Source organism: Paralichthys olivaceus, chromosome 18, assembly GCF_024713975.1.
Source record: "Paralichthys olivaceus isolate ysfri-2021 chromosome 18, ASM2471397v2, whole genome shotgun sequence".
In the NCBI taxonomy this organism is placed as follows: domain Eukaryota; kingdom Metazoa; phylum Chordata; class Actinopteri; order Pleuronectiformes; family Paralichthyidae; genus Paralichthys; species Paralichthys olivaceus.
Window position 1 is genome coordinate 16,514,952 of NC_091110.1, and position 12,534 is coordinate 16,527,485.

Here is a 12,534-nt window from a genome sequence, read left to right on the forward strand (position 1 = left end):
CTTTATGTTTTCAACTATTCCTGCACATACTCTGTGAATCTCTGCTGAAAATAATGTCCTTACAACATCGTCCCTGCTCAGCACGTTTTAAGCTGCTTTTTAAAACTCAATTATGTTATAATTCGTCAGGGAAGACGAATCTGGAGGCTTTTTGAGGAAATTGTGGGGTTGTAATGTGCAGCCCTGGGAGATGGACGCTTATTAGACACCAATGAAAACATTTTGCTTCCAAAGTAAAGACCACCTCCCGCAATATTTGATCCATCATTCTGACAGCACCATAGAAAGACAAATAATCAGAGATTGCAGCATCGTAGCATGACTCTGGTTTCAAATCCATGCAGACATATGCTTGGTTTGCACAGGATGTACCATTATTTCTGTTAAACAGCAATATACTGTATTTGTAAGGAGGGGGCGGTCAATAGGGAATCCAAGTAATACAAAGAGTGAGAGGAACCAGGAAGCAGAGATGAAAGAGGTGAAGGAAGTAAAGCGTGTACCCCCTCGTGGTCCATGCTGAGTTTCTTTATTTGCATTTCAGAAATTCCGTCAGATCCCACAGCAGACAGACTGCACAGCAAAATGGCAAATTGTGATCTATTACAAGTGACCAATGCAAACAGTGGAAGGGAGAAAAACAACCGACTGGCTTGTAGGGATTTTTCCTTCCTTATGCATCGTTTGCTGTGGAAGATATAGCAGAGACTGGAAAAGCCAGGGGTGAAGTGGATATGAAGTATGTAAGAGTCTAAAAGAAACTTTCCATTAGCTTGAATAAGGAGTGGAGTTCTACAGGGAAAGTGGAGTTTGGTATGAGATGACCAAAGTTGAGTGTGACCTTGCATTAGTGATGTTGCTTTTATTAAGTTTGTAAAGTCAGTGGTGGAGTTACTGATGCAGATTTTTCAAAGTGCAATAAAAGCAAATGCCTCTCCACCAGGGTGATGTGCTGCACACAACTAAAGCTTTCTGTATGTAAATCTAAAGGTTAAAGACCCATGCTTGCTTCCAGGAGGTTGCTGGTGTGATTCCTGAGGTTTTTGGATGAAAGAGCATCAACCTCAAACTCCTTCAGCTCAGAAGGCGGCTTTCTGACGAACATTTCAAACTGCGTTCCCGCCCCTTCACACTAACAGACTCATAGACAGAGGAGGTGACATGTAATTTTGAACGTAACCTCAAAGCTGATGTTGTCACTTGCTGCCAAATTTCAAAAACATGAAAGAGTTGTGGGGTGACTCATAAAGACGTGAGGGAGTCGGGAAGGTGGCCGACCTATTAGGCCCATTTTGATTTTCAGGACTGACTCGATGTGCAGATAACTACATGACTGCTGCGCCAATGGATTTTGCCAGCGTTTAACACATTGAAAGGCCCCAACACAAGTTAGAAATCATCAGGAAATGAACTGCTATCATGTGCCAGTTTAGTTACATCAGAAAATACAGTAAGTGTGAACAGGGCGTTGGTCTGAATAAGGGTTTTGTTCACAGTGAAACTACCCTGAAGGTTTAAAAAGAGACACACACAAGCAATCCAGCGAATCCAGTGGGTTTTTACTTTATGTTTCTGTCCATAACCTTGACAGTTTGTGATGCTGTCCTCCATTTATCCATGTTTCCATTTATAAAAACCCTGTTGTATAGCAGGCCTTCACTTACGTTGGGTAATGGAAGTTGGTGGGTGGAGTTGGAGATGAGCAGCATCACCCAGGGGATCCACCCAACCACAACACAACGCCTCCAACAGAGAGCTCTCTCTCTATCTCTGTTACTTTCAGACTTACCTTCTCAACCAAATCGGCCGTAGAAGAGCATCTCTTTGCTCTGGAATCCAACTCACCAATTTTGATAGTTATTATACTTCAGCCCAGTGAGCGACATAGCTTGTAATCTGTTGGTCAACATCTGTCCACATCTGTCCGAGCTACTGAGGCAGATGCATGCAAGGTTTTTAGAGAACCATCAGTGTGGGGAGTGCAGATGTCTGTCAGCGTGCTGTCACACTCTGAAGATGCATGTCCACACATCCACATTTCTATCTTCCTCCCTCTTTGTCTTTTATCTGCCTTGTTGACAGACACACACACACACACAGTAACTTTCTATTTCACTCTGGAGGACATTGTGTTGACTTACATTGATTCCCTGAGGGCTTATGTGGAAAATATATTTACTTGTCCTTTACTTGTCCTTATTCAAATACAGATGATCAAGTTCAATCACTTATTTTTTATTTTTTTGCTTACTGGATGATACAGTATATATATATATATATATATATATAATGAAAATATAACAGTGAACGCAAATGCAATATTTTAGAAGTTTTCCGATATAATGTGTATGATACCAAGTGAATTGAGGATTGATGTCCAACCTCTGCACATGATATCACATTTCAGACATGAACTCTGGAAAATGTCAGGACAATGGGGTCTGGAGTTTCCCCAGAGTTTTCCTTTCACATGCGAAGAACGCAGGAGGAGATTCTCTGTTCACATTGACATGAAAACCTCCCGAGACCTCAAGCGAAGGGTGGTGCAGCATGCAGGAGGTGCAGCATGCAGGAGGCAGGAGGCATTAATTCTGCTGCAAAGATCACATGTTATTCGGTGTCGGCCTTTATCGGTCCTAAAATCTCTCTAATCTCGTCTTTCAAAATGGACATCTTTGGCTGTGTCTTCTACTTGTGTGGCACCTTTTTTTCATCTTTTTGTTTTTATCAGTTTTGGACATTTGTATTCTCACATACAAGTGATAGAGATTAGGTTCAGTCTGATTTTCAGAGACTAGTGGCTCATGTGGGGAAATAAAAGTGTAGTTAAGTTAAGGTTGAGTCAAAGATTAGTAGCAAGTGGAGTGAAGCCTACTTTCATCCAGGCCGACTGCAGACAGAGGAGTAGATAACCATATAAAAATAAATGTGCAAGCTGAGGATATTCAGTTCGCTCTCTGGGACCATACAGCTTGGTTTTATTGAACTTGTTGACTCACAGTAAAAACTATATCACAATGAGCTCAGAAGAATGTTGTGTTTATTGTGCGATAGAAGGTCTGTGCTCATCTGGTGCTGGTGGACAATCAACTCCCACATTTACCCATAACCACCATGTCTGTTTCTAACCTTATCCAGAATAGGTTTTAACTGAAATACAAGAGAGGATAAAATGTCAGAGCACATCGAATAACGTGACAAATCAGAATATCTGGGCTGAGATCCCATCACCGTACCCAGTCTGGTTATTTTCTTCTACCACCATCTTCAACTTCACACCTCTGTTCTCCTCCTCTTCCTCCCGCTGCTCAGATTTACCCGCTCTTTCCTCCTTATCCACCCCCTGTCTCCCCTCCCTCTCTCATTCTGCGGTTGGGAAAACCGAAAGACACCCATGGCAGTTTGAAACCACGGCCAAATAAAAAACCCCAACTTGTTACTCTTAGGGTTTAAGCCCCTGCCAAATAAAAGCCACCGCTCACAGGCCTGTAGGCAGTAAAATGTGGTCAGAGAAACCCGGGCTTGTAAATCACATCTTGATTGAAGGCCCGCTAAGAATGGGATGTGACGCACACACATGCACACACTTAAAACACAGACGTGCATTTTTCATGTCCGTCGCTCTTTTCTTTGCCCATTCTTATTTTTCAGTTTTCTGTGTCCTCTCTTCATCAGTGTCCTTCATTTTATTTCATATGTTCTTCCTTCTACCGTCCTTTCTGCTCCTTAAGTCAGTTTTACTCCTCTGTATCCCCATTAATTCATCTCCTTCTTCTACATGTGTGTAACTGTCTTTCTCGGTAGCATCTGTCTGTAAATCCAGGTGATTTCAAGTTCGACTTACATGCTGTGAGTACACAGTTATTTCAGGAGGAAGACATTTTCAGCAGCTTCCTAAAACCAACCTAGAGGTTGTTTTCACTACAAGATGATGACATTACTTGCAACCTCTCAAAACTCTGGGATGATGTTGGGTAACTTTATGCAACATCTTTCTGCAGATGCATGACCCGTAACCCAAACATGCCCCACAGTTTTTTCACAAGCTTTTGGGTTTTACAATTTTGCAATTATTCTACACGAGTCACAACACTTATTTATTCAATACAGCTAGAAGAATACAATTTAAGATCAACTAGAATGCACTAGACACTCCACACAACATTTCTAAACATGTCTGACTTCTTGTCAAGATCCATCAATTATTCTCTAAGGAATCTCTTTATTGGTTCCTCCCTGACCCACACAACACCCTTCTACCATGTTTCATGGCAAATTTGTCCAGTAGTTTTTGTGAAATCCTGCAAACAAATGAGAGCATATCAACTAAAAATCTGTTTAAAGTTTACCTTGTCCTAAGAAAGATGCTTTGGCAAGGTCACAATGGTCACAATGGAAATCCATGCATCACATCACTAAAGTCCATGTTACAGAGAGGTCTGAACGAGACTGAAGGTTTGTCTTGTGAAGTGTGAATCTCCTTTTCCAAGTGCGAAACATCCACATTTAGATTTAGGCCCAAACCCAAACCAAACTCACCGTCTGGAAATACAAACATGCCCAAAATCCCAGTGAGGCTGTAACCATGACGTCCTGGGAAATTAATTTAATGACATTATTTATTAGTGCAGGATGTTTCACCTTCATGTGTGTGATCCTGGTTCTGCCCAGGCACACTGAATATATTTACTTTTGTGTAAATTTAGTCTGAACTGCTCTTCCAGGGAAACATTTGTGTTTGTAATTACTGCGTCTCTGTCTTTACCCATGCTCTCTGCCTCCCTTAGACACACAGGGATGGTGGGAGTATGCATTGAGAGGAAAGAGAAGGAAAAAAGGTGAGAAACTGGCTTATTGAAAAGATGGTCAGTGTTTCTAATCCCCCCGGGTGTCTGAGGGAATCTGGGAATAAGGGGGAGCGAAATACTTTTCTTCCTTCATTCTAACCACTGAGCTGCTCTTGAGGGAAGTGCTTAATCCCTAAATACTCCGAGTGGAGCCATTCAGAGCCAACAGTATAATACTGTGTGTTGTACTCGGTAGCTCCCAGGTGTGGAAAGTGTGTAACTGAGTGATTGTGAAGAAGTGGCTGAAAGGGAGCATATGAACTCAGCTCATCTTCTCAGGGGCGAAGAGAAGTAAAAAAGGGAAAGAGAGGACAGGCACACACTTCCTCCGTCTTCTCTCACTTACAAGTGTCAAGAGTCTCTTCTCGCTTTACCTGAAGCCCCTCACACAAACATACATTCGAACGCTGCAGTATCACCTCAGGCAGGACTATTTCAGGTACATGACGGCATAACGCTGCCAAAAAACTGCCAGCGCAAATAGATCCACGCGGCCGGATGTCGAGGAGCCGCCTGAGTCCATATGGAGCTTGTTTTTTTCTTCTTCCATCACTGACATTTATTTGATAAACCGCTGGTAATTTGTTTTTAACTTAAACCTTTAAAACACTTGTGGAACCTAAAACCTTCAAGACCACACAAATGGCACAAAGTCCTCGTTCTTCAAGCTTGTGTTGATTATTAGGACGGGGAGTTTGAAAAATCCATTCACACACACACACACACGCCTTTCATCACTCTTTTCACTCTTCTCACCCTAACCAAGACCCTCTGTCTTTACATCCTGGTCGCTCTAACCAAAATATTGACGTTCATTAGTCAGATGCATGTCAAAGGAAGCCAAAGGATTAGATTCAGATGGCGGAGGGGAAGCCAGAGGGCTGCTAATGAAATCTGTACCATAGAACCGAGGCTGAGTGATCTGAGCGAGGAAAGTGTGGTGAGACACGCACGCACACACACACACATATACATACATGAAAGAATCCAGAATATGAACATGGACTCACACATGCACGCACACACTATTATAGTGTCTCAGAGACATGCAGGGACAAATGTGTTAACACACACACATCCACACACACATGCAGAATGAGGCAGAAGACCGCAAGGCTCTGTGTTGAGGTTAGGCTTCGTTTCATCTCTGGCTGAGGCCTAAATCTCCTCAGACAGGGGCCTCGCTTTGACACATTCCCCCAGCAGCCAAGTTCTCACCCTGGCATGTGTGAAGCTCTGAACTTGTGGTTGACTCTGGGCTTTTTCTACATTTTGCTGAAAATCTTTCCCACCTTTTTTTATAACCCTACTTTTCTTGAATAAAAGGGCGCTGTTTTTTTCTCTTGAGCGTTTCATCTGCATTTCTCAAGTGTATCTCATTGTGTGTCTTCATGTGTGTTTGTAAGGCTTGTTATGTGTGTGTGAGCAATATATGTCTAACATTTCTTTCTCTCAAAAGAACTTCTGTGTTCTCTTAGCCTCTGATACGTCCCTTAACACACAGCAGGATATTGGACTGTGGTGCTGGCTTAGAGAAAATGGCAAACTGATATTCATCTGGGATAAATATAGAAAACAGACACTTGTCTTAGGCCCCAAACTATGAAAGTTTATAAGAACACAAGGGCTTTGAAGTAGATGGGCTTTGATTTTGTCAGCTTATAGCACTGTGCTGTTGTGTTTTGCTCATAGCTTTATAATGTGAGTTCTTGATTTGCGGTTTGCAGATTTAATGAGATTGTAAGAAACAGTTTTTTGCTGGAGTTTTGGTTAAAAGTCATTGTTAGGTCAAATGAACAGTGACATAAGACCAATAAAGTCTCATTTCAAACAAATGATATGTATATGTATATACTCACTATACTGCACTATTTGACTCATATGAATATATATATATATATATATATATATATATATTTACACTGATTGTGTCATAGCCATATTTCTATATTTTATCAAAACCCCAGTTTTTATGCTGAGCAAAGAAAACAAAAGCCAAATCCCAAAAATGGTTTTATATATTCACTGTTTCTATATCAGTTAGTTATCGATGCCAGATAATGAGACAAAAATGAAATTTGCAGTGATGGCTTTCCTATTTAAATATGCTAATGCAATCATCCTTATCCAATTACTTCATTTGTGAAATCAATGTGCCATTATTTATCCAACATTATTCCGCTAATGGCTGTCGCATATGCATGGAGTGTTTTAAATTCCAAGACTCCCTCAGCTATTGTACACAGAATTTTTAGTTGACGTCCTCCTACTGTGTCTCGGAGTGTTAAGACTGTGGAAGGTTAATATTTACTGAGCCCTCTTCCTGCCTCTCTGTGTCTGGATATGTTTTTCCAATTCTAATTGGAATTTTAATTGCAATAAGGATTAAGGCAGAGTGTTGTGGATAATTGAAGCCGACAAACAGAACACACGGCAGGCGACACACGCCGGACTAATCTTGTTCCCTGCTTTGCTTCAACTTCAATGGGCCTCTTTTATGGAGACATATTGAGTATTTAGGGCAAATAAGAGGTTTTAATCTTCAATGGTTTAAAGGCAGTGAAGATGGAGATGGCGAAGACGCTCCTCATTAGATTGCCAGTTCAGAATAGAACTGCACTTTGAGTTCCCTCCTGAAACACGGGAATAATTAGGTGCGGAGAGGATCCTGAGGACAAACTAAATAGCAAATCGATGAGATTGTGTCACAAGTTCAATTTGAAAGATGCTTTAAATTCATGCGCGCATTGGTTTCCTGCAAGTCGGGATTTAGCAAAGTGCACAAAGTCCCCCTTGTTGTCCTATTGAAGAAACTGTTCCTATATTGGTTGCATCACCAAGTAATATCTGTGATTATAGTTGAACCCAAATGAGTTTGACCATCTGACTTAACACATACCTAATCTATTTAGCCTCTCAGCAACAGTTATTACCTCTGCTCTACGTGGAATATGTGAGTAGATTCCTCAGAATTCACTTATTTTTCAATGCAGGTTCATTTTCTGGCAAAATGGGTCTACAGCATTTCCTCCAATGACTGTACAAGGTGAAAAACAGTGCAGAGGGAAATGAAATGCAGCACTATAATAAAAAATAATCCACTGGGCCGCAGTGAAGCAAAGATCAAACTTTGAAACTTTGACAAAACAAAACACAAGCTTCCCTTTTGCAGTCGGGTAAGAAGGTGTATGAATATGTACAGCAAAACATAATTTGCTGCACATATTTTTTATTTATAAATTGAATTCAGTATATTATAGGTTTTTGTCACAGAGGTGTGACTTTGCAAACAGATGGCAAATTAAAAAGCTTCTGTTTTAATCTGCCATTTGCTTTGTATCCTTAATTATCCTTGCATTAAACTATATTATAATCCTGTTTGAGAGTTGACAGTTTGCTGAGGTTGCACTTTTCATTAGCTCACCAGAAACATCCAATCACATCAGAGCAGCGACTGTGACCAGGCTCCTTCATGCCAGCATCATCTGTCCCTCCCCCTTCACATCCTCCTCCTTATCCTCAGTATTGTTGAATTTACTCACATCTAATGTTTATGTATGTGGTTAATTGGGGATTAGTTCTCCCAGCAGAATCCTTGTTGCAGAGCAAATCCTTTTTTTCCCAACCAAATACGGCTGCATCATCATTTTTCTATAAGCGATGATGATATAACTGTCTCTCACTGAATTTCATTTGCTTATATTTATTTGAGAAGCATTTTAGAGGAGCTGCATTATTGTTTGCAGCAGTCATGTCTGCAATAAGAGCTTATCTGGCTCTGATATAGTTTCTATTATGTCTTTAAGTGTTTTAAAGTTTAGATGATGTCACAATAAACTAACACTTGGACTTCAGAAAGAAGAATTACCTTGAATACCTGTTGGAATATCTGGTTGCTGGCTCCTCATACTTCACTGCAATTTACATGACATCGTGACATCATCCATCATAATGGTTTAGTCCAAATGAGGGGTGGGACCTCTAGGGCATATATGCTCAGACATTAAGATCCAGACTGCACACACACACACACACACACACACACACACACACACACACACACACACACACACACACACACACACACACACACACAGAACTAAACAAAAGTCCAGCCAGTAAACACAATCTACCTGGGATGAGGAGACAGTGGTTCCTTCCGGCTGAGCACTTGTCAGGGCGCGTGCAGGGTGTGGCAGGCACGCGCTGCAGACACACCTGATGATAATTAACGGCTTGGCGGCGGTCAGAAGAAGAGGGTGGGGGAGGGGGAGGGATGTTGCGGGATGATGCGGGTTGATGCGGGTTTTAGAAGTGAAAGGAACAAACGATGAGGACAAGTTTTCATCTACAGCGGGAAACACGATGAGGACCAGCGAGTCTAACGAGCAAGCTGACAGGTGAGAGAGCTGACATGTTCATTTGTTTAAGACTGGACCTTAAGAAAGGTAAATTGTTCCGACATTTTGTGTCATGGCGCCCACCGTCTGAGTCCACCCTGAGTCCGTCCACAGTTTAAAATGGAGTGCTGTGTATTTATGTACCACTCAAAGCCTGAAGAAGTGGTGAAACACTTGCTCTAGTCCTCATGGGACCATTGTTTTTCCCGCTTTGTAGTTTTTAATACTTCCAATCTTTGTGTATTTCCTGTTTTTATCTTAGTGTTTGTTTTGTACAGGACTTTGGAAAACTCAGCCAATGCCCTGGGAATGGCTCGGCCTATAGAAGGACTGTGTTTCAATTATAAAACTTGAAAAATTCACAAACTCTTCAAAGCTATAAATGCAAATCAGTGTTGTCTTCAAGCATCGGCCACAACTCTGTTTGCACAACTTATTTATCTGCCTATCGCAGAGGTTAATGGGATATTGTGAGTAAAACCTATAAAGCATGTTATGAAAACTGAAATGGCTATTTAAATGAAAAACTGCTAACCCCCGTCACTACATAAATATATCCATTAAGTCATTGTATATTTGACATCTACAGAAAATAAACACATCACATATCAGAACAGAAAACATTCTGCAGATAATTTGGCATCCAATTTAAAAAAAAAACAGGACAGATCGTCCTGCTCCTCGACAGGTGGTCAAGAAGATTTAGTGTTGGGTTGAATAAATAGACTTTCTGTGTCGTAAAAGTAGAACTAAAAGTAGTGCTGGTAAAATGATCTTGCATAAGTGATGGCATTGCAGAATCATCACCGTTTTAAGAATGTGTGGCTGCCTGTGCTGTGATTGGCACTAATCATCTTAGTCATCAAACAGATCTTTGTAGACAAAAATGTTCCGTTAGTTAGTCAGCTTGAGACGTAATTAACTACATCCTCAGGGTTTCTGTCACTCACATCCCATTTCACTGACTTGAGTCAAAGCTATCTGCCCTGTTAGTGCCTTCCTAATTTACAAGACACACAGCAGGGGGTCTGATTTGCTGCCAAAGTGCACAGCAGTGTCATGCGATGTGAACTTTTTGAATGTCTTGCATGAGGATTTTAACTCACTGATAAGCCTTTGACTGTACTGCATTGCTGGCAGCTTTCAAACGCCCAGTTGTGATGTATCTGACTGGTGCTGTCAGTGTAGAGGCAACAAGACTGCATGTAAATCCTCTGGGTAATGGGTTTGACTGATGACTTTTGGGTCTGAGTCCAGCACTGCTGCATGTGATGGTTTAAAAAACAGCACCACAGTCCAGACCGATTATAATCCAGCTAATATTTAACAGGCTGATGATTAGACTGGTGTCAAATTAAGAACATCCCTGCATGTGGTTGTCAGGAGAAATGTGAGATGAACAGGCAGAAAGAGCCACAACTGGAAAACACGTTGCGTCATCTCATAGCAAATATGTGTATTTAACTAAAAGAAGGCTGCTTCATCAGCTCACCATGAATATTTCCTTAAAATAGCATCAGCTTCAAAATGAGTTTGATGGTTCACTGACCTGGAATAGGGAGAATGGTGTCACTTTCATTCCCACTCCTCACCCTGATCGTTGCTCTGTGATCTTTTGTGAGTGGTTAAGATCAGAATCGTGGAACAGACTGATAGCAGCAGCTTAAATTGTCAGAATCAGGTCCAGCAAGAGTGAACGGAACTAATGTTGACTGCTCAACATGTTCAGGTTCAGTCAGGCTAATTAACTTAATATTCATTTTGGGGTCTTGGAATAGGTGGAAATACTTTTCTAAATTTATCAGGACCATCTTTGGGTTTGGACCTTGAGAGTGAGGATATTTTTGGAAAGTGATGGCTTTTTGTAGTTTTGGTCTTTTCTGTTCGAAACGGCTTATTGAAGGTTAAGAGTTGGCTTTAGTGTTAATGTTGGGATCATGTTACAAGGTGAAAGGTTGAGGTTTGGACGACAGGCTACAACTACAGGATTCAGGTTAGACTGAGGGCAATCCTAACCTTCATGCATATTCAATGCAATGCACTATCAATCACATTATCGGTCAAAGGCCTTTGCAGAGTCACAATGTGTAAGCTCACTTCTATCCGGACACACAAAAATCAAACTGGTCCTAACAAATACAACAATGAATTTTAGTAGAGATATTCTGATACCATTTTTTCCATTCCTGATCATAATTCTGATACCTGGACTTTTCGTACTGGCCGAAACAGAGTAATGATTCCATACTACTGCATTTAAATGATTAACAATTAGCTCTGACTAATGCTATACTGTGAAATAACTACTTCTTCACCACTCTAGTAAGTAGAATTGATTTGTACAGCAACTTTCTGTAGTAGACACAACCCTGTATAAGGCAAAAACAAAGAGAGATTTGAAAGGATTGGTGTTGAGTTGGGTTTTGTGGGTGTCCAGTTTTGTGGGTGTTCAGTGTCCACAGATCTGTAGGTTCCAAAGGGAGTGAGTTCCAAGGTTCAGAAACCAAAACCTCAAAGTCACAGTCTCCTTTTCAGCCTGAAGCAAAGTACAACCAAACAGCCCTGATGAGAGGACCTCAGATGTGATGTAACCCTGAACTAAAGAAGCTCACCAATGCTGGCACTTGTGTGACCATACCTCCCTACAGCTCTCGACTTTATTGTAAATATCTTGATTTGCATCCTGGTAATCCTAAATGATGATACATTTTAAGTGTTAGGAGTTCCTGTCATTCTTTGTACCTTTTGAGTCAGTTTCCTCCTCTTCTCACTGTACCTCTAATAAGCCCTCAGCCTCAGATATATATATTTGACTATATGAACATGTAGTTGGTCAGGTAACTCTCTGTTTTATGTTTTGCCAATCTTCTCATTAGACAAGTCAGCAGGGAGCAACAGAGGGAACAGAAAGGGTGGGAAAGATGATAAGGGTGAAGGCGATAAAGAGAAGAGGTGGGAGAGACAGAAAACTGGAAAAAAGAAGAGAGGGGGGGATGATGACATTGTAAAAGAGAAGGGAGGCAAAAATAGCAAGATTGAACAAGAAAGTCTATTTTTCTCAGATTCAAGAGCTATGATGTCAGTCTATGTTAGGTGCATTCAATGTATTTATTAACCAAGGGAAATGTCAAGCACGCCACATTGCAAGAACATTAGTTTTTGGTTATGTAAAAGGAAAACTCATGTTTTATTACAGCTCCCTAATGACGAATGTAACCTGGCCCAGTTTCACTGACAGAGAAATAAAATCATAAGAGCAGAATGAAACACAAAGACAGATTTAGCAG

General features: G+C 41.0%; 1 protein-coding gene across 2 annotated transcripts in view; it reads left to right on the forward strand.

The window, feature by feature from the left end:
• Positions 1-9,126: 9,126 nt before the first annotated feature.
• The window catches only part of cntfr (ciliary neurotrophic factor receptor), a 198,614-nt gene continuing 195,206 nt past the window's right edge, over positions 9,127-12,534 (forward strand). Inside the window, exon 1 of one of the 2 annotated variants that reach the window (XM_069513854.1) lies at positions 9,127-9,247. In XM_069513854.1, the coding sequence (XP_069369955.1) occupies positions 9,147-9,247 (101 nt within the window). In that variant the 5' untranslated portion in view covers positions 9,127-9,146. The remainder of the gene's footprint in view (positions 9,248-12,534) is intronic. The other variant, XM_020104218.2, reaches the window with a different exon arrangement.